This window comes from Spea bombifrons, chromosome 6 (genome assembly GCF_027358695.1).
Source record: "Spea bombifrons isolate aSpeBom1 chromosome 6, aSpeBom1.2.pri, whole genome shotgun sequence".
In the NCBI taxonomy this organism is placed as follows: domain Eukaryota; kingdom Metazoa; phylum Chordata; class Amphibia; order Anura; family Pelobatidae; genus Spea; species Spea bombifrons.
In genome coordinates this window covers 14,962,685-14,986,080 of record NC_071092.1, presented here as the reverse complement: position 1 = coordinate 14,986,080, position 23,396 = coordinate 14,962,685, and the positions used below count along the sequence as shown (strand labels likewise).

The 23,396-nt window shown below is 43.3% G+C and overlaps 1 protein-coding gene across 2 annotated transcripts in view; it reads right to left on the bottom strand.

The window, feature by feature from the left end:
• Nucleotides 1-241: 241 nt before the first annotated feature.
• DDR2 (discoidin domain receptor tyrosine kinase 2) overlaps nucleotides 242-23,396 on the bottom strand; it is a 95,480-nt gene continuing 72,325 nt past the window's right edge. For both annotated transcript variants that reach the window (XM_053469180.1, XM_053469178.1), the window contains 6 exons: nucleotides 13,929-14,152; nucleotides 11,710-11,837; nucleotides 7,700-7,891; nucleotides 5,685-5,919; nucleotides 3,403-3,552; nucleotides 242-621 (listed from right to left, as the gene is read on the bottom strand). In XM_053469180.1, coding sequence (XP_053325155.1) covers nucleotides 481-621; nucleotides 3,403-3,552; nucleotides 5,685-5,919; nucleotides 7,700-7,891; nucleotides 11,710-11,837; nucleotides 13,929-14,152 — 1,070 coding nt within the window. In that variant the 3' untranslated portion in view covers nucleotides 242-480. The remainder of the gene's footprint in view (nucleotides 622-3,402; nucleotides 3,553-5,684; nucleotides 5,920-7,699; nucleotides 7,892-11,709; nucleotides 11,838-13,928; nucleotides 14,153-23,396) is intronic.

Below are 23,396 nucleotides of genomic sequence, written 5' to 3'. Positions count from 1 at the left end.
TTATAAATGATATATGACTTGTGAGAAATATATTCTCCTAAAACCAAGGTTCCTGGAGTAATTTGTTAAATCTGCAGTAGTAAGCAGAAACTATTTTTTTCTATGATGGGAGCTACAAATGTAGCAAGCTACATAACATTGCTACTGGTTCCCTTTGTTCCTTGCAATTGGATAATACAAACTTTAAGTAGTCTTGTCATTTAGTATTGTTATTGCACAGTGAATGCAAAAAATAGGGCAATTATTTTGAGAGAGAGAGTTGTACATTTAATTAAGGGGGAGTATTTAGTACACCATCAGGTAAATGTGGCTAAGACGAGGTATTATGCATTGGTGGCTGCTACCTAGAATTAATAATGATGTCAGATAACTAAAATTATCCATGTCACGGAAAGTATATATGTCATTCATAGACAGTACACAGACTGTCTCATATTTTCTGCAATCCATATTTTTTGATATCTTGACTAAGGCTAAGGCTTATGCCTCCAAATTAGTCTCTGGCTGCAAACGTTGATAAATTTCTTGAAATGAAGGACGATCTTTGGTTTCTCTTCTCCAGCAACTCAGCATCAGTTTGTATACCATGTTTGGGCAGATGTCTGGTTTAGGTAGGTACACCTGGTAAAATGCAATCAGAATATACTCTATAAATTAGCAATAGGAATACATTAACATATTAATGTTTACCCCTTTAAAAACATAGATGTTCTTTTATTATTTGTACCCTTCACGACAATGACTGTTTTAGCATTTCTGCAGTGTTCATACTTAGCTGTAATTTTCTTCTTTCTTATTTACTGTACCCACACAAGTTAACTGGGTTTTTTTTTCCAGGACAAGAAGGGCTTTCTTTAGATAATATATTTGATCGTATCAAATAATTTACCATAAAAAAAGTATAAAATATGGTGAAGCATTGAGAAAAATAGGACTTTTTGTAACTTTTAATTGAAAAATATTTTACTAATCTACAAAAGCTAATGAAAAAAAAACTGCTAAATAAATTCTAGTATTTGTCCTGACATCCAATGTTTTTATGTTTTTTTTTAATACGGCAATAAGTACATATTGCTAGTTCAAAACCTTTTTTTCAAATCTGGTCATACTGCCCCATGTCCTATTTGGGACATCTTTGTAGCCTTTCAGTTCAATTACACCCATAAACAATATATGTTTTAAAACTAGACAACACAGTGTATTTCAAATGATATGGTCTTTCCATGTACCTATTTTACTGCCAGCCTTTGTCGAAGTTTGCAGAAGGAATTGTTGTGTGTTTTTTTCCAGACACATTCTAGTTTAGGAATGAACTTACAGCTCCTGTATATGTTACTCTCAAACAATATGTATACAGCAACATATCCCGAGTACGGTGAAACAATCCACACATGGGTTTGTCAGGTTGTTTTGGGGCTAAAAGGCCACAGTTGAGAGGTGTGCATATTTTGGAATTTCAACATCTGGTCAGTCTGTACCATCTCCTATTTTTGGGACATCTTTGAACCCATTCAATTTACCATATCAAGTCATACTAGATATCCTATGAGCATTTAAAATGCCAGTATTTTAACTCTTTTTAAAATATTTAATGCTGCACACAAAAGCTACATTTTGGCCAAACAGGGCCTTTGTCAGAGCTTGACAAAGGCCCTGTTTGGCCAAAACGTTGCTTTTGTTTGTTCTCGCTTAATAAAGTGTCCTAGAGACTGGAAGCTGCTTGGAGTGCTGGGATTCCTTTTCTTTGTTCCTGGTGGGGAGTTGGACTGCCTGAAGAAGAACAGGTTTCACAGCTGCATCCAATGTAACGGGAGCCAGGGGTTGACTGTCATTGCCGCCTTCCTCACAATCAAAGACAGCTACAAGCGGGTACCCGTTTTGTTTTTTAGAATAAAGTATGCTCTTCCAGGGAAAGTCTCCCAAAGAACCAGTTACGATGCAAAATAACACATGTTTTATTTGGACTAAGTATGGTTTATATTGCCAACAGTCAACAGAAAACAACGCACAACGATCATACACAGATTAGGGAAGTAACACTTACCGTATTTGCCCACTTATAAGCCCTGGCGGAAGTGTCGAGCAGCAGCAGAGGTTGTCTACGCGCATCGCGTGGACGTCTACCACCTGCCCCCGCTAGACGCCAGGGAATGTGGGGATGCATTGGTAAGTCGGGGTGGGGGTCAGAATGGCATATCTGGGGTCAGAGTGGCATATCTGGGGGTCAGAATGGCATTTCTCGGGGGCATAAAGCATATCGGGAGGCAGAGTGGCATATCTGGGGGAATATCTGAGGGGCATAAAGCATATCTGGGGGGCATAAAGCATATCAGCAGATCAGAGTGGCATTGCAGGGGATCAGAGTGGCATATCAGGGGGTCAGAGTGGCATATCTGGGGGGCATAAACCATAGCTGGGGAGCAGAGTGGCATATCAGGGGAGCAGAGTGGCATATATATATATATATATATATATATATGTAAGGTGCATTATGAATTAAGGGGGGCTTAAAATGGCTATTGGTTTTCTGTTTGTATGTAACATATGCTGACTAACTGTATAATAGATACCAAAAATGTTAAAATACATGTATTCCTTTTCATTAGATATAATACTGTTTTACTATTCCACTTGTGTATTTTTCCTTTAAAAATAATTTTTTCTTTAAAATAGCACCAAACCTTAAGGGTGCGGCCTATAATCGAGCCAATGTGGTAATTAACCATAAACTATACGTAATATTAACTCGTGCAGGTCCATGTAAAGTTTCTACGGTCCCAATTATTTTCCTAAAACAAGGGTCCAGTTTCTGTTTAGGGAGGGAGGGGTGGATCAGTTGACAGCATATTTCTGGAGGGCATCTGTCAGGAGTTTGTCATAAAACAAAACCTCTTCACTGCTTTTCATCTCCAGGCTAATGGTGAAACTGAACAGACGAATCAAACACTTGAACATCATCTTCCATAAACAGGTCACTTTTTTTGCTGAAATATCATCCCCTTCCACTCTTTTCTCTATGTCAGCTCTAAAGTGTCTGCATCCTCAGCCACCATTGCTACCAGTGAGAAGACACAAACAAATGCGACTGAGAGGCATGCTTTGCCACTAAAAGCATTTCCTGGATCCAAATAGCGTGTCAGTTGCCATTCGCACCCCTGTAAAACCCTTATAGTTATGCCTCTTTTGTCTTTTGAGGAAACTGGTGCTATAGTTTAATGATTAAATGTTATGCATCATGGGGACTAGCCATGATAGCTGTTTTTTTGATGTGTATACTGAGATGATAAATTATCTAACAATTTCAATGTACTGGTATGAGGATTTATAACAACAAAGCCTCTATATGGCAGTGCACGGAAAATGAAAAGACCATAAGCACTTGAAACTTTTTGCATCTCCCACCTGTTTTCCTTGATCTCGAAAAAACTCCCCCGTATTTTCGATCACTTGCTCATCTGACATCTCACTGTAGGGTTGTTCTCGGCAGAAAGTGAACGTCTCCCATAAGGTGACTGCAAATGCCCATACATCACTGGCTGTTGTGAATTTGCCCTAAAGTGAAAATAATAATATATCAAATGGTGTATTCTAAAGCTTTCATGGCATAACTGCATCCTGATTAACTAGCTTTTTGAACTGAAAAAAATAAAATTTTCAGAAAAGATCTAAAAAATATGTTTAATCTGTCTTAGAATCAATTGAACCCTTTAATGACCAATGATGTGTCAAGCATGCCACAGAAAAAGATACAATTAAGGACCAGTGACATGCCTTGTATGTCATGGAATTAAACAAGCTTTGAAAGCAACCAATGATTGCTTTCTTCAATCAAACGGAGTTGCTGCAATTCATCAATATTGAGGCATTCAGTGACGCAAAAAAAAAGTTGAAAGGACCCTGTGTGATCGCTCTTAGAGCAGTCAAATTCACAATATGCAATATAGCAGCATAAAAAAGCTTAGGAAACGATCAACGTTTACCTCCTAAGCTCAGTCAGTGTTGCTGAAATGCCTCGAAAAAGTCAGAGGCCTTAAGTGAATGCTCCTGAGAGCGATCACAAACTCCATAGTGATACAAGATAGTTGCGCCCAGTACAAAGTAAAAAAGTCCCCAGAGAGTCTGTCCAGACCCTCCTGAGAACACTTTGGTTGACTACGGGTGCTGCCGCCAACCATGCAGGCCAATGGCTTACTAATCACTATCTGATCGGTAAAATAAAAACCCAAAGAACATAAAGAACAAGTATCCTCTTCCCTTCATAACAGAACTTTATGACTAACTTAAAGATGCTGATGCAAACCCAAAGTCCTGGACCCCTGAAGCAAGAAGAGCCTTTGAAAGATTAAAATTAGCTTTCACATCAGCACTGATTTTACAGTGACCAGATCCAGATTTGCCTTTTATTTTGGAGGTTGATGCAGAAATCGGAGCAGGGGGCATTCTGTCTCAGTGAGATCAAATTACCAATTGTCTTCATTCATTCTCTTATTTAGGAAATTGTGAGCTATTGACTATTGAATTAGCCTTAGAAGAATGGCGTCATCTGCTTGAAATTCCCATTATGATTCACACACACCATAAAAAAACTTTTGTATATTGAGGCCAGAAGACTGAATCCTAGACAGGCTTTAAGGGCATTGTTCTTTACTTGTTTTAATTTCACAGTTTCTTTTCCTCCAGGGTCAAAGAATGTCAAGGCAGATGCTTTGTCTAGGAAACATGAGGCAGCTACAAGCTAATGGGCAGCTTTCTTCATTATCTGCAGTTAGGATCCTATTCTAGATCTGCCTGAGAGCTACAGGGTAGCCAGGCCTCAGTCAACAATACAGCGTAATCTGAAGACAGGAGAACTGAAGTAGACGTGGTCAAGCGAGCCTGGTCAGAACCAAAGGACAATATCAGAGCCGAATCAGAATCCAGAAGCCAAATCAAAACAAGCCGTGTCAACAGGAACAGGAGCGGAGCCAAATCAGGAACCAAAAAGTGAAATCAAGGGCAAGCCAGCTCACAACAGGTTAATCTGCATCAAAATCAAAAGCAGGAGCAATAGCACAAACTTAGACCAACCAAGGGTACTGAGGGAATGAAAATGCAGAGCTAATATAGGCAGCCTGGGGTGACAATTAGTTTATTGAGGTCACCAGAGGTGATATATGTATGTCACCATGTGACTGCGTGTTCAGACAGGGAGGCACGCAGTCTGTGAGGTAGCAGGTTGGGAGATGGTACCCGCTACCTTAGAGAATTTGTGGAGGGTCAAGGAGGTCACCGGAGCAGGACTGGAGTGGTGTGGGCCGACCATGCAGGTCCTGACACTCAGTGTCCGTATTTCCTATGAAACCTTTACAAAATCCATGTTTTTTTTTAATTAACTTAATCAATGTCTATTGAAAATGTTTATTGACATTTTTTTTAACAAAAAAGATGCTATCACTGTCATGACTGCTGCTATTTCTTGTTATTGTAAATGCTGCAATTGTTCTTTAGGTTAATCCCCAAAAGGGTTGTGGCGTTTGCTAAGAATATGAGCCTGTCATTAAATACCTTGCTTTTTGTAACCAAAAGAAGTTTGTTTTGTTTTTTTAACTGACTTAAACCTATCATGGTGAGCTTGTTACTTGCAATATGAACAAAGGAATGTAGAAACAATGTAGGGTTCCTCATAATTGTCACATTTTACTCACCAGCAAAATGCTTTCCCAAGACATCCAACGAATGGGAAGAACCGCCCTCCCCTGAATCCGATAATAATCACCACTATATAGGTTCCGACTCATGCCAAAGTCAGCTATTTTGATGGTATAATTTCTTCCCACTAAACAGTTCCGTGTAGCAAGATCTCTGTGCACAAAGTTGAGGGAGGAGAGGTATCTCATTCCAGAAGCAATCTGTGCTGCCATATGCCTGAGATCATTATAGCTTTAGGAGACAAAGATATTGTAAAAACAAAAAACTGTTACGTTATATACATAACTCCATAATGCAATTTTATACACTTGATCACAAAAAAATATAAAATGTTACTTGCAAGACTGCATATTTGCATTTAATGTCATGCAAGTGAAGGATATAAAATTAAAGCTTACTAAAAGCTTTTCTAGTTATTACATTGTCATTCACCCTTCCTTAAAGCTGCCCTTAAATATATTTTTGGAATCATATATATCAAAACCTTGCCTTTAAGTCTTTTAGAAAGAGAGTAAAACCAGAGAGAAAAACACAACAGGCTAAATCCCCTGTCAGAGATAAGTCCGTCACAAATGATTAGGTAGCAATCCATGCATAGTTTGCAATGGAGAAAACACAAATACAATGTTGCGCTTTTTTGGAATCAATTCTTTGTGTGTTTTGATTTATAGCTTCATATCTTCCATTGGTAGTCACTATAAAAATACATTTACTGTTATTATATAGGGGCAAATAATGTAGCTAGCAACTCTGCACTACAAGTAAAGAAAACATACACAAAATATCCGCAGACATGCACCCAAACATGCATTCATAAAAAGTATAAATAAAATATTCTCTGCACACTCCAAGATACAAAAAATACAACTACAGAAAAATAGAACAAAAACAGGAGAACAAACGCACTAAAAGTCACTTAACCTTTTGGTAAGCACCTTCATCTTGAAGGTGTGACAGACTGATACTCACAGAATCTTGTAGGAAGTATGTGCCATTGTATTTTTATGACCCTATACTACATGCATACTATTGCACATATATGTGATATACCTTATCAGAAGTGGGTTTTATGGGTTTTATGGATACAAACCGGAAAGTATTTCACAATTCATGACAAGCGCATAGTTGAGTTTGTGCCCAGGATGACCGTACCCTATACCCAATAATAACGCACACACTTTATTAGGTGCAAATATAATTTCCACAGCTTTATTAACATTTACAATATTTAAAGGTCATTGTCAAAACAGACCACCACGGTTAAAACATAAATAACAGATTTCCCTTTTATTAACAATGACAATGACCCCCATAATAAATACATTAACCGTATAACAATGGCACCAATACGTACCAGGTGCTTCCACATTAACACATTGACCACAGTAGGGGCATACCAAGACACCCCTACCAGACGGTTTAACCAAATTATAAACCATGTAGAGGCATACCGAGACACCCCTACACCACCAATTTAACCAAACAACCAATGTAGGGGCATACCGAGACACCCCTACACCACCCCAGGTTCTGAGCCACAGGCCAGCTCGAAACCTACCAAACTAACTTGAACCAAGTCAAATTAGTAAACCACAAAATTCACCGTACTAAACAATAATCCCCAACTATCCCTGCCGCTGTGACAAAACGGGGTAGTCACCCCCACAACCCACTAGTAAAGGGAAGGAGTGTGGGACAACCAGGATTCGGAAAAGCAGTTAAGTGACCGTTTACAAAATGGTTGCCACTTATATTCCTTTATAGTAACCCCACCCATAACAAATTTGAACCAATTAAATTAAATCACTCCTTATGCACACCACCTAGCTCTGTCAATGCCCACTCCACCTAAACTGCGCTGTTCCATGGGCTTCAAACTTCACTGAGCATATTTGTTATCAATATTTTGGCTTTATATTAACTTATATTTAAAAAAATACAGTGTACCTGGATATCTGCTGTACACGATAAATGAATGTATGCAGGATAACAAAAAATGCTGCTTGCTTACCTGATGACAGGTGTGACAGCAGCCTGTGCCTCTTCTGGTTGGTGTCGTGAAAGAAACTGATTAAGGTCTCCATTTTCCATGTATTCAGTTATCATGCACAGGGGGTCATCAGCAATACATACTGCCAACAGTCGGATGATATTGGGATCCTTTAATCTGGACATTATCTTAATCTCTTTTAGAAAGTCATTTCTGCCAAATGAAAAACATATAATACATAATGAGCGAGTAATTTCATAACAGTGTTATGTCCAAGAGTTGAGGTCAGGGCTCTCGCGGGCCAGTAAAGTTCTTCCACACCAAACTTATCCAACTATGTCTTTTTGGATCTTGCTTTGTGCACTGCTGAAGGGGACATATAAAGAGATTTTGGACAATGCAAGGCCCGTTTTTTTTCCAGCATGACTATGTCCTACTGCAGAAAGCAAGGTCCATAAATGGTTGGTGAGTTTGGTGAGGAAGAACTTGACAGGCCCACACAGAGCCCTGACCTCAACCCCATCGAACACCATTTAGATGAACTGGAACGGAGATTGCGAGCAAGACCTTCTCGTCCAACATCAGTACCTGACCTCATAAATGCTCTACTGGATGAATGGGCTAAAATCCTCCCTGAGTGGAAGTTGTTATAGCTACAAAGTGGGGACAACTACACAATAAAGTCTATGTATATAGAATGTGATGTCATAAAAGTCCCTTTTGGTGTAATCTTCAGGTATCCCAATACGTTTGTCCATATAGTGTGTATATCTATATTAGGGATGCACTGATATATCAGTGGGCCGAAATGTATCGGCCGAAAAGGGCATTATCGGCAAAATGCCAAAATTAAATGCACGTCACATGACTCTGCTCTGTTCCTTCTCTTCCCCTGGGGGCAGGGCATAAGGAGACTGTAATCACACTCCTATCATGCCCAGGTTTTAGCATGTACTGGCTGCCTGGGCATGATAGGAGTGTGATTCCTTGTAGCAATCATATATATTAATGTTATTGCAATTTTTGTCCAATTTTGGTGTGTTACTTACTTGTAATAAAAGTGTGGTTATTTTTTTTTTTTTTTTTTTTTGCTTAAAGGTTGGGGGGGGCATTTTCTGTTTCGGCCAAGTGAATCCTGAATTTTCGGTTTTGTTTTCAGTACAGAATTTTAATTTTGGTGCATCCCTATTATTCATATATATAAACAAAAGGTATGGTATGTAACGCACTCACTTGACTGGAAGCAGTTGTAATATGTGCAGGGGCTAACGATCCAAAAAGTATATACAGCATGCAAATAAAGTTGATGCACTCAGCGGGTCTGCTTTTTGTAAAGTTTATTGGCTTAGTAAAGGTCCAACGTTTCGGCTTTCAATGAGCCTTTCTTGAATATAATAATAATAATGAATATAATGCTCTGAAAAATACCCTTCGTCTTATAATCCGACCTCAAATAGAGGTCGGATAACAACACTAAGATCCAGATCCTCCGCAGCGCTGCAGTGGACCAGGATCCTTCTCTCTGTCCGCCGATGAACATCTGTGCGATGCGCGCAGACAACCTCCGCTGCTGCCAGCACTTTCACTGGGGCTTCTATGATGGAGCACCGGCGTCACCTTCCGGTGCTCAGTCATACTCCAGCGAAAGTGCCGGCCAGCACCGGCTGCCGCAACTAGACACCAAGGAGTATGGAGCATGGGTGTAAGTCTGGGGGGTGCACAGTGGCATATAAGGGGTATAAGGCATATTTGGGGGGCAAAGGGGTATATCTGGGGGGCACAGTGGCATATCGGGTGCACAGTGGCATATAGGGGGTATAAGGCATATTTGGGGGGGAAGAGTGGTATACCTGGGGTATAAAGCATAGCAGAGGGCACTATGGCATATAGGGGGTATAGGGCACATCGGGGTTAGAGTGGCATATAGGGGTTTATAAGGCATATTAGGGGAACACAATGGCATATAGGGGGTAAAAGGCATATTTGGGGGGCAGAGTGGCATATCTGGGGGCAGAATGGCATATCGGTGGGGCAGCATGGCATTTCTGGAGGGGCAGCATGGAATATCTGGGGGTATAAGGCATATCAGAGTGCACAGTAGCATATCAGGGGGGCACAGTGGCATATCTGGGGTATATCTGGGGGGGCAGAGTGGCATATCTGGGGTATAAGGCATATCAGAGGGCACTATGGCATATAGGGGTGTATAAGACATATCTGGGGGCAGAATGGCATATCGGTGGGGCAGCATGGCATTTCTGGAGGGGCAGCATGGAATATCTGGGGGTATAAGGCATATCAGAGTGCACAGTAGCATATCAGGGGGGCACAGTGGCATATCTGGGGTATATCTGGGGGGGCAGAGTGGCATATCTGGGGTATAAGGCATATCAGAGGGCACTATGGCATATAGGGGTGTATAAGACATATCTGGGGGGCAGCGTGTCATATCAGGGGGTATAAGGCATATCTGGGGGTATAAGGCATATCTGGGAGGCAGTATGGCAAGCCTGGGTTCAGACGTGTATAACGGGTTGGCAGGTTGGGAAATAAAAACAAAAAATGCATTTTTCTCAATGTTTTTTTATTCTGCTGTTTGTATTTAACAGCCAGTTTTTTTAAATAAACAAAAAATGTACATTTACTTTTTTATCCAATTAATCAAAAAAATTATCGGCCAACTAATCAATACCCCTCGTCTTATAATTGGGCCTCAAATTACTCCTATCTGGTAACCTCCGCTGCTGGTGCTTCTGACTCCCTGGTGTGTAGTTGGGGCATCGGTTAGACCTTCCCGGCTGTCAGAGATCAGAGTTCCCCACACCGCTGCGGGGAATTCTCTCTGACAGCCGGAGGGTGTATGCTTGATAGACGCAGACAACCCCCGCTGCTAACTGCACCTCCTTCCGGCTGCAGTGGAAGTTGTCTACGCGAATAGCGTAGACGTCTACCCGCTGCCCCGACTACACACCAGGGAGTCCGAAGCATCGGAAAGTTTGGGGGGAGGAGTGTTAAATGAGGGGCGTAAGGCATTTCTTAATAACCCCCTTAATGGTACTCTGCCTCCAGAAATGCCTTTCAACCCTCTATACGCCACTCTTCCTCCTGAAATGCCTTATACCTCCCTATATGCCACTCTGCCCCATAATATGCCTTTTAACCAGCCAGAGTGGCATATAGAGGTATAAGGTATTTCTGGAGGCAGAGTGGCACATAGGGGGTATATTATGGGGCACAGTGGCATATAGAGGGTTAAAAGGCATATCATGGGGCACAGTGGCATTTAGAGTATTAAAAGGCATATCATGGGGCACAGTGGCATATAGGGGGTATAAGGAATTTCTGGGGGAGAGTGGCAAGCCTGGGGGCAGATGTGCATAACTGGACGGCAAGTTGGAAAATAAAAGGAAATAAAAACAAAAAAATATATTTTTCTCAATCATAGCTTTTATTTAAAAAAATAGTTTACATGAATTAACATTTACTAGTAAAACTTTTTTCCTATAGGGTCGTTTTATATTCAGGTCTTTTCTTTTTTTCCTAAATTAATATTCAGATTTTGGGGGGTCGTCTTATAATCAGGGTTGTCTAACAATCAAGCAAATACAGTATATAATATAAATATTTTAGTTAAAGATTATTTAGTAGAACTTCAATAATTCTACTTGTAAAGCACAGGCTGCTGCTAAAGATGGGTATGGTCCCCCGAATTTGCTGCCCCTATCAAAGTGCCGAATGGTTCTCATGGACTCACCAGGACCCATGCAAGGCCCAGCCCTGGTATAGTTGTTCTCCAAATCCCATTATTCTATGCCAGGATTGCTATGGCTTAAGGAACGGTACAGTTTAACAACTGGATATCCCCATTTTGGTAGCTCTAGCCCTACTAAATAAGCATATAATGTAATTTGTATTTGCTACGCTCATTCAGTAATTGCTCAGAGAACACACAACATTTTCCACAAAGCTAATACACGCGATCTACTTTTTTGCCTTAGGCCCTTGATTGGGGATTCTTAAAAAAAACAGACCTGGCATTTTTATTGGCATCTGATCTCAGCATTTTCACAGCAACCAAAGTGGGCTGACCAATGTTTGTGTCCAAAATCAGATCTTTATCCAGGAATTCTTCCACACCTTCAGCTTCACAGAGATGCACCTACAATGAGAGAGAACACTTTTTGTGTGACCATCAGCTGTTGCCATTTACGAACATGTTGATATTCACATAGCTTGATGAATGTTTCATCTTTAAGGATCTCCCACTTACAAAGATGAGAGAGGCCTGTAATTTTTACCATAGGAACACTTCAACTATGAGAGACAGAATGGGGGGAAAGAATACAGGAAATCACATTGTAGGATTTCTAATGAATTTATTGGTAAATTCCTCAGTAAAATAAGTATTTGGTCACCTAAAAACAAGCAAGATATCTGGCTCTCACAGACAGTGACATCTTCTTTAAGAGTCTCCTCTGTCCTCCACTCGTTACCTGTATTAATGGCACCTGTTTGAACTTGTTATCAGTATAAAAGACACCTGTCCACAACCTCAAACAGTCACACTCCAAACCCCACTATGGCCAAGACCAAAGAGCTGTCGAAGGACACCAGAAACAAAATTGTAGACCTGCACCAGGCTGGGAAGACTGAATCTGCAATAGGCAAGCAGCTTGGTGTGAAGAAATCAACTGTGGGAGCAATTATTCGAAAATGGAAGACATACAGGACCACTGATAATCTCCCTCGATCTGGGGCTCCACGCAAGATCTCACCCCGTGGTGTCAAAATGATCACAAGAACGGTGAGCAAAAATCCCAGAACCACACGGGGGGACCTAGTGAATGACCTGCAGAGAGCTGGGACCAAAGTAACAAAGGCTACCATCAGTAACACACTACGCCACCAGGGACTCAAATCATGCAGTGCCAGCCGTGTCCCCCTGCTTAAGCCAGTACATGTCCGGGCCCGTCTGAAGTTTGCTAGAGAGCATTTGGATGATCCAGAAGAGGATTGGGCGAATGTCATATGGTCAGATGAAACCAAGGTAGAACTTTTTGGTAGAAACTCAACTCGTCGTGTTTGGAGGAGAAAGAATGCTGAGTTGCATCCAAAGAACACCATACCTACGGTGAAGCATGGGGGTGGAAACATCATGCTTTGGGGCTGTTTTTATGCAAAGGGACCAGGACAACTGATCCGTGTAAAGGAAAGAATGAATGGGGCCATGTATCGCAAGATTTTGAGTGAAAACCTCCTTCCATCAGCAAGGGCATTGAAGATGAAACGTGGCTGGGTCTTTCAGCATGACAATGATCCCAAACACACCGCCCGGGCAACGAAGGAGTGGCTTCGTAAGAAGCATTTCAAGGTCCTGGAGTGGCCTAGCCAGTCTCCAGATCTCAACCCCATAGAAAACCTTTGGAGGGAGTTGAAAGTCCATGTTGCCCAGCGACAGCCCCAAAACATCACTGCTCTAGAGGAGATCTGCATAGAGGAATGGTCCAAAATACCAGCAACAGTGTGTGAAAACCTTGTGAAGACTTACAGAAAACGTTTGACCTCTGTCATTGCCAACAAAGGGTATATAACAAAGTATTGATATGAACTTTTGTTATTGAACAAATACTTATTTTCCACCATAATTTGCAAATAAATTCTTTAAAAACCAGACAATGTGATTTATGGACTTTGTTGTCTCATTCTGTCCCTCATAGTTGAAGTGTACCTATGGTGAAAACTACAGGCCTCTCTCATCTTTGTAAGTGGGAGAACTTGCACAATTGGTGGCTGACTAAATACTTTTTTGCCCCACTGTATATATATATATAAAATCATATAATACACAACACAGAATACACTCTTTTTTTATAAGAGTTAGAAATAAAAATTCCCTTAATGGCCAATTTACATAACATTTTCATTTTACACATTTTAATTTATATATTATATTACTTAAAATAACTCTTCCTAACATACACACAAAGGTGTATTACACCAAACATGTCTTGAAGCAGGCTGTAGCTCTATCTGAAACTTAAATCTCAATTGACTAAACAAGTATAAAACATTATATTTAAAGACAGATATATTCCATATTTAATGAATGAATATCATAGTGCTAAACAGTGTTTATGAAGAGTAGTCTCTTGAAATGTGACAGGATTTATTTTATATTATATTAAACTGCCAAAAAATCACATTCCCACAAAATTAAAGAAAAATAAAATAAAACACAATATATACTGACCTCTCCAAACTGACCTTCCCCAAGCTTTTCTTTGAAAGTTAGGTGGGTCCTTGGAAACTCTTCGACTGCCACCTCTTTGCCAGATAAAAGGTCCATTGTAATGGGTGGGACTGAGTATGTGTTGCCACCAGTCACTCCCTGCAAATTCACTATATCCGCCTCAGCATAGTGGGGAACTCCATCTCCACTACAAGGCAGGGCACCTTTTCCAGCAGAAGTACTTGCTGTGGTGACAAAAAACCCAGATAATTAGCAATTTAGAAGGATGTCTTTTGCCTTAAAAAAAAGTATAAATAGCAAAAATGCCTGCTACACTAAAAACAAACTGTTAGAAAAGGATTAGTTGTTATAATTTTTATTATGTGGTATAATTGTCAATACATGATCAATACACACTGATGAAACAGCTATTACAGAATTGTAGATGTATTCTGTGATGCCTCAATTTGTAGTAAGTTTCAGCTGAGCATATCTGGATCCCATTGTAATAATTGAAGATTTTAATTATTATACATATCACCCAAGATGATGATGGTGGTGCACCAGGGGTTCAACAAGAGTCCAATGCTTGTGGACAGTTGTATTTACTACCTGTATTTTTCCTTTAGCATAATTACATAACTGAATCCTTTCTTATGCTTGCCTAACCTGCAATATGTTGTGTACTGCCGTCTTCATGGGCTGTGTGTGTGGAGTCCAACCTTTGGATACGTTTACCAAAGTGGGCTGAGGCTCTTTTCATTACTTTACTATTTGGCGGAGGTAGGAACCACAGGAACAACTGGGCCTGGAGCAGGAGCTTGTCAAGTCTAGAACCAGGAGTCAGCAATGTCTGCCCCCGAACAGCAAGCAGGAGGTAGATCAGAAAAAGGTGGGTCAGACCCAGTGCAGGAGGATGACAGGTGCCAAAACAAAAGGCAGTTGTAAGGTCACTGGACAAGGTGAACCATTTTTGAAAAGAGGTCAACAAGTGTAAGTATAGCAATGTGATGAATTGATGGGGGTAGATCCACAATAAAACCCATGGCTAAATGTGACCAATGGCGAGCAGGAATCGTTTAAAGTTGTAAAAGTCCATGTGGCAAAGAACGAGAAGTTTTTGTGAAGGCACATACTAGGCAGTTCAAAACAAAGTCAGAGATGTCCTTTCTTTAGGTAGGCCACAAAAATGCCTAGAAACAAGGTGGGTCACTCTCGGATGACCCACAGTTGATGCCTCTGCTCTGATGGGACAAAGACTTTACTGGCAAGTATGTCAAGTGGGGAATTGTCATGGGCTTTGTGGATACGATCCATGAGAGGAGACAACAAGGCAGTATTAACCGTGGAGATTAGGGTTTCTGGAGGAACTATTGGTTCCGTTCATTGAGGTTCTTCCTCTGTGAGCATGCCAGACAAGGTGTCGGCTTTAACACAGGAAATCACATAACTAAATTGCGACGGGCCTCTATAGGTGTAGCGTTGAGACAGCACAGCTCCAGCTCCAATTTCGGAGACATCCACTTCCAAAACATAAGGTAGATTGATACCTGGATGAATCAGCACCAGGGTGCAAGAAATGTTACTTTCTGGATTTCTATTTTACATTCCACTTTCACATACAGTCTGTGAGACCCGAGGCATTGCAATACTGTCAAGATTCAGCCCCAGCCCTGCAAACTGCCAGACGTGGCCACCCCTTTAAGAGGTCTGCCTGGAGTAGAACTCCTCTCCACAGTTTGCTGTCTTGTTTATTTGTGTCTGTATTTTATGTACCTTTGCCCTCTTTCCCTTATACATCTGAGGATCTCAGCTCCTCACTTCATCCCCTGTGCGTCTTGCCTTATTGCCTATCCTTTGTGGCATCCTGTACCATGTATGCATGTCTCACTGTGTATATAATCAATGTGCTGTGTATTTCTGTTCAGCGGTGTTTGGTTATGCTATTACCTTGCCTCCCTCACCTGAAACCTAGACCACTCACACCTGACCTAAAGAACATGCTTTATATCCAGTGGTGGAACTACCAGGGTCGCCCTGGCGTTCTGCCAGTCAGGGGGGGCCCAGGGGGTGCCGAGCGGTTGCTGAAAACGACCGCTCGGCACCTCTTGGGCCCCTCTGACTGACAGAATTCCAGGACTCCTCTGCTCGCCGCCGCCGGCCTCAGCGCTGCCCACACTGCAGTGTGGGGAGCGTGAGGCGTCTGTCTCGGGTGCTGGCGCTTCACGCCCCGGCATATGACGTCATATGCCGGCGCTCATCAGTGAAGCCGTGCGCAGCGAGACAGAAGCCTCGCGCCCCCACCACAGGTAAGTGACCTACAAAGGGGGGTAGGGAGGGAGTGGATAGATCGTTAGAAGGGGGGTAGGGAGGGAGAGGGTAGATCGTGAGAAGGGGGGTAGGGAGGGAGAGGGTAGATCATGAGAAGGGGGGTAGGGAGGGAGAGGGTAGATCGTGAGAAGGGGGGTAGGGAGGGAGAGGGTAGATGGTTTGGGGGGGGGCCTTAACAGATTCTCGCACCGGGGCCTGAGGTTTCTAGTTACGCCCCTGTTTATATCCCTGCCTCCCAGTAACAGAGTTGTGAGTTCATTAAGTTCTTTGGAGCCACAGTTCATGCCAGACTCTGGATCTGTCTATTAGATTTACCTGCCTGCCTGCCTGCCTACCTGCCTGCCTGTTACCTCTTTGACCCGGACTGCCTTTTGGATTTACCCTTTTGCCAGCCTGTTACCTGTTTGACCTGGACTGCCTACTGGATATCCCCTTTTTGCTTGCTACCTGTCCCAGACCCCTTTTAGATAGTTACCTGGACTTTTCTACCTTCATACTCCCCAGCAGTCTGTATGCATGGTATGCATGATATGCCTCCAGCTCTTCTACTTATGGTGAGATGTCTGCTTTGCTTTGTGTAATATACCTATAACCAAACATTCCCCTTGTGTCATTTGTGAAGTGTGTTTCTATCACTGCGTTCTTACGCTAATGCTCTCTGGACTCCAACATCCAGTTAAGGGCTGCAATATGATGAGCCTGACAACTAATTTTACATACCGTATTGGCTCGAATATAGGCCGCACTTTTTCCCCCCACTTTAAGTCTTTAAAGTGGGGGTGCGGCCTATATTCGGGGTCTAGCGCCCGACGCCCGGGACATACAGTCCCGGGCGCCGGACAGGCAGCGGGGTTAGGATACAGATCCCCCGCAGCGGTGCAGGGGACCTGCATCCTACTCCCCGATACGCTCAGACAGCCTCCCCTGCCAGCACTTCCCACGGGGGGGGGTGCCGGCACGGGAGGTTGTCTAAGCGCATCGTCCGCACGATGCGGTTTACCACCCCCCCCGGGACTTACCGGAGCAGACTCCCGGGTGTCTTGCGGGGCCGGCGGGGGACATCTACGCAATACGCGTATACAACTTCCGGTACCGGCACATCCAGTGCCGGCACCGGAAGTTGTATTGCGTAGATGTCCCCCGCCGGCCACGCAAGACACCCGGGAGTCTGCTCCGGTAAGTCGGGGGGGGGTCAGAGGAGGACAGTGGTAGCATATCTCGGGGAGGGAGGACAGTGGCAGCATATCTCGGGGGGGGGCAGAGGAGGACAGTGGTAGCATATCTCGGGGGGGGGCAGAGGAGGACAGTGGTAGCATATCTCGGGGGGGCAGAGGAGGACAGTGGTAGCATATCTCGGGGAGGGAGGACAGTGGCAGCATATCTCGGGGGGGAGGACAGTGGTAGCATATCTCGGGGAGGGAGGACAGTGGCAGCATATCTCGGGGGGGGGACAGAGTGGCAGCATGTTTTTTTGGTGCTTTTTTAAAGAAAAAAACTTTTTCTTTAAAAAAGCACCAAACTTTTAGGGTGCGGCCTATATACGGGGGCGGCCTATATCCGAGCCAATACGGTATATTGGCTACGTATAAAATAACGAATTGTAAAAAATTACGAAAACAATCTTCGATAAATTACTGGGAGAAAGTGGGAGTATTACAAACTCCAAAAAGCATAACCGTATATTCATAATGTCCAGATTGAGTACTAAAGACAATCTTCCATTCATCCTCTTGATGGATTTGGACTAAATTCTGTGTTTCATGAAGACCCATGACACTTGGTCTGGAGAGTTTGAGCAAACCGATCCATTGTGTGGTCAAGAAGTGCTTTACGGGGAGACATATTTTGGCCTATCTCAGCGGGATCCATGATGGTCCTTTGTCACGACAAGGATAAGTGTAAGAACCTATAGCTGAGGATGGAACTTGGAACCACAGGAACAACTGGACCAGTTGCTGGAGTGTGTCTAGTCTGATAAGGAGTAAGGAATGTCTGCAGCCGAACAGCAAGCAGGAGCCGTGCCAGAACCAGTGCAGGAGGACGACGAGAGCCAAACCAGAAGACAGGACAAGGCGGGTCATGTCCAGTGTAGGACAACATCAGAACCCCATCAGGAACCACAAACCAAGTCACAAGAACTATGCAGAAAAGACACCACCCAAAGGCAATGTCAGAATGTAGACGAGGGTTTAAATATCTTTCTTCTGGGTTCATCCAAGCTCAGGAAGGGATGTAACCGGTTAATAGACCTAGCAGTGACATAATTTGCATGCATGCTAACACCAGATCTGCACATGCGACACATAGCAGTCACATGGATGTCTACCAAGAGTTAGTCCTGGACATGGCCTAGTAACAAATGAAACAAAGGGGGGGGGGGGTGCAGTTCGTTGCAGGACTCTCACGACAGTCAAGGCAATTCAGTTATAACTAACAATTCAGTATTCGGTTGCAGAGTGTAAGTGTGTATAAGATGTTTTCCCCAATAGGGGTAATCTTATATTCAGGCCTTTTTCTCTTTTTCTTTAAGATCCAGTTTGGATTTTTTTTTTTATAAGCAGGGTCATCGTCAAGCAAATACGGTCTCATTACCTAAACCAGGAACCTAACCCGAAGACAAGTTTTAAATATTTTAGTCCCCTTAGGATCTACCTCTACGTCTTTAAAACTTGTGGCAAAAAGCCTATTAGGACTTCCAGCCATGTTCTGACTTTGTTGTGGCGGTAGGGACAGCCTGGACTCTCCCTTGTTGGCACAAACGAGCATCAATGGCTTTCTGCCGACTGATTGTGTGAAAGGGCAATTGTCACGAGAGCTGGTACACTCTCATTCAAGAAATGCCAATGAAGCAATCAGCTAACTTGAGGACATGGGAACCTCAGCAGGTCTTTTCCCTGACAAAATATATAATAATCTCCAAAGTGTACTGAGCTGCGGTTCTATTACCCTGTTTTACCTCTGCTATTTTAGCCTCAGCTGCCACTTTTCTCCCTAGAGACTCAAACACAGCTCTGAAAGTGGCAACACATTCATGTTCATTGTCAAAAAGAGGGACATTGTGGTTGCGCAACAGTGTTGCCCATGCCTAAGCCCCATTCTTCACATGAGTAATCATAAAGGTAACCCTGGAAGCTTGGCTACTATAAATCTGAGGCTGCATATAGAACTGCAGGTAACATTTGTAAAGAAAGCCTCTGCATTTATTGGGAATACCTCCGTAACGTTCAGGGGGCTTTAATCTGAGAGCACAAGTGTGTTTCCCAGTGGACTATAGCAACAAAAATAGGGGGTTAAGGGATGCTGCAGCAGCATTCCCTGTAAATCTAAAATGCTTCCATCATTTTCTCTTGGTAACTGTAGACTGTATGTGAAAGGAAGTGTGGACATGGTCTGCTCTTGTCTGTCTTGGTGTATATTGAGGCGAGAAACCTGAATTCATAAGTATGGCCTATTCTAGGGAAACAAAGTTTTTAAAACTGGATACTCAATCAAGAGGTATACGTAAATATTGGTACTGATATGCACCAATAACAACCCCTCAACCCCGGTTGAGTACTTCGGTAGGTGTGGCCGCCTGGACTTAGTAGTGAAACAAGCAGGTTCAGAAACATTAAATTCTTAACTGAGAATTTATTTTCCTTTTCACTTCCCAGTAGCAAATGAGAGATGGCTCTGCCTATCCGAATGGGGCAGGAAAGATTTAAACCCCCAGAACCTCCCCCTTACCAACAGTGCATAAAAAAGACCAAATACGGAAAAAACAAAAAGCCATTATTTAGGGAGGGCAACAAAATTGCTACCCTCCCAGTAGCATATGAGATACAAAAAAGACACTCAGGGAGGGAAAGAAACAACGGACTCCAAGACTCTACCGAACTTGGCATCATCTAGACCGGCAGGCTGCAGACGATAATGCTTGACAAAGGTATGAACACTCTTCCAAACAGCAGCTTTGCAAATTTGCTCAATAGGAACTCCAGCAGCCTCAGCCCAAGATGTTGCGTCCACCCGGGTGGAATGAGCCTTGAGACCAGAGGGAGGTTCTTTATCAGCAACTTTGTAGGCTTCAGAGATAGCGGAGATCAACTATCTAGCTATAGAGGACCTTGTAACGCTAAGACCCTTTCTTGTTCCGGAAAAGGAAAATAACTAATCTGAAGATCTTCTCCATGGAGTAGTCTTCTGTAGGTAAAACTTCAAACACCTGTGCACATCCAAGCAATGGAGCCGGCGTTCCTTGTCATTCATAGGGTGAGGACAAAAGGCCGGAAGGACAATGTCTTGATGGAGATGAAAAGGCGACACGACCTTAGGATGAAACTCTGATGGAGTACGGAGAATGACCCTATCCTCAAAAATTTGGAGATAAGGAGTTAAAATGGAGAGAGACTGGATCTCGGCTATTCTTCTAGCTGATGTTAAAGCTATTAACAGAACCAACTTCCAGGTGAGAAAGTTGATCGGGATATCTTTGAGGGGCTCAAAAGGAGGAGTAGTTAGGCTAGATAAAACTAAATTCAGGTCCCAGGAGGGCACCAGAGGCATCTTGAATGGACGAAGTCTAGAGATGGCTTTCATGAAATGAGAGATCCAAGGGTGCACAGCTAAATGTTCCCTTGATAGTGCGCTAAGAGCTGCCACATGGACCTTCAGGGTGGCTGGAGATAGACCATTATGAAAACCAGCTTGGAGGAAATCTAGGATGTTGCTGATGGAGACATTATCCTGCTGGAGCTGTCTGATAGCACACCAGGAGGAGAAGGACTTGCAAATCTTCTCATACTGGAGATTGATAACTTGCTTCCGGCTCTTCATCAGAGATTCATCCACCTTCGGAGAGACCACCCTGAATTAATCTCTCCCTCTCAGGAGCCACGCTGACAACTTGAAGTATGCAGGGTTCGGGTGCAGAACAGGCCCTTGATGGAGCAGGTCCGGCTTGTTCCCCAACTTCTTCGGAGGCTCTATGGACAGACAGATTAACTCTGGGTACCAAATCCTTTTGGGCCAGTCGGGAGCTATCAGGATCACCCAGCATCTGTCTCTTTTGATCTTCCGGAGTGTCCAGGCTCCATTCTCCTTGAAAGATGTTCTGCTGAGGAAATCTGCAGTAATGTTCTCCTTTCCAGGAATGAATACGGCCGAAAGGTGGGAGAGATGGAACTCGTCCCGCTTCCCGATCTTCTGAAGAAGAGCGCCCAATTGCTTGTTCAGGAAAGCCACCACTGTGCGATTGTCTGACAGAACTTTCACTGCTTTTCCCCATAACCACAATTGCCAAGAAAGGATCGCCTTCCAGACTGCCAGAAGTTCCAGCACATTGACATGAAGATGAAGTTCCTGGTTTGACCAAAAACCCTGTCTGAATTCTTCCTCCAACGTGGTTCCCCAACCGGATAAGCTGGCGTCTGTAGACACTACTGTCCAAACAGGCTCGGTCCAAACCAGACCTGAATTCAGTCATCTGTGGGAAAGACGAACGCTGGCTGGAATGACAACCTTCCTTAAAAGGGCTGGAATGGATCGATCCCATGTCCTCAGTATGAAACACTGTAGTGGACGGATATGAAGAAGGGCCCATGCCAGGGCAGGCCTAGTAGACACCATTAACCTAGAAGGCACATGCCTCAGGCTGAAGAGGCGTCTAGATAAAATTAAACGCAAAAGGCTGGTAATATTCTGAATCTTGTCCCCTGGCAGGAAGCTCTATTGACAGCGAGTATCCAGGATAAACCCCAGGAAAGAAATCTGGTAAGAAGCAGACGGGATTTTTGAAAATTGATAATCCATCCCAAATCCTCAAACAGGCAAACAGTCCTATGAATCTGGTGGGAGAGAGGATCTGGAGAGCTTGCTGCCTGAAGCCAGTCATCTAAATAAGGACCACCATGATTCAGTTTGGTGAAGACCCTTGGAGCTGAAGCGAGACCAAAAGGAAGAGCCTAGAACTGGAAATGAAGAGTCCCTTTCATAGACGGAATGGCCACCCGAAGAAACTTCTGCGACTCCTGTCTGATGGGAACATGAAGATAGGCATTCTGAAGATCGAGAGTAGCGAGAAAATCTCCTCTGGAAAGAAGTTATATGGTGGACTTGATAGACTGCATACTGAACTTCCTGTAAGCCACAAAACAGTTGAGAAACTTGAGATCTAGGATGAGTCTGAAGTCTCCTGATGATTTGGGAACAACAAAGATGTGGGAGTAAACACCTCTTCCTCTTTGGTATGGAGGCACAGGGATCAATACTTGCTTTGTCACGAACTCCTGAACAAGGTCCCAAAGTGCCATTCTCCTGAATGGATCCACAGGAGGGAGAACTGACAAGCTCCAGACTGTACCCTCTGGAAATGATGCCCAGGGTCCAGGCGTCCGAACAAGAAAAGAGCCCATTGATGAAGAAAACTCTTCAGGTTGCCCCCTACTACAATGTTTCTGGCGTCATGCTTTCTTTGAACCCCCGTGCTCCTGTTTAGAGGAGGAAGGTCTGCCTCTACCACAGAAAGGCCGAAATCTGGAACCATAGGGTCTGGCCTGGAATCCTGACCTCTAGATTCCCTAAACGGGTTGGGATGAAAACATGACAGAGGTTTACGTTTAGGCAAAAAATACTTGTAACTCCTTCCCGAATAGTTATTTTCCAGAGAAAGGTATCCTACACAAATGGTGCTTGGAGGCTGAGTCTGCTGAAGAGGGCAGAGGCCCTAGCAGCCATATGGACGGATTCCATAGCAGAAATCAAGAAAATCAGCCGCACTCTTTATATCTGAAATGCCTGGGTGAACCTCTTCTTCTCCTGCACCCCTGCTGGAGCCACAAGCGCATAGCCATGGCCACTGAAGCCGCCGCAATTCCTGGTTTAAATATAGCTGCTGAAGCTTCAAAAGATCTCCTAGCTGCTGCCTCTGCCTTCCTATCCATGGAATCTGAAAAATGAGAGGAATCCTCCAAGGGAATAGCAGATCTTCACTCCTTGAAATCAGAAATAGACTCCTCTCTGGATTTCAAGCACGATGAACAAAATTTCCTAGAGGCGTCAGACATAGTAGCTTTGCAATTTTTACAGGCAAAATGCTTTGTCTTAGAAGTAGCCTTTTTAGGAGCTGGAGATTCTTCAGGGAGGTCTGGCTTATGTAGCAACATCCTGATAACAAAGGAC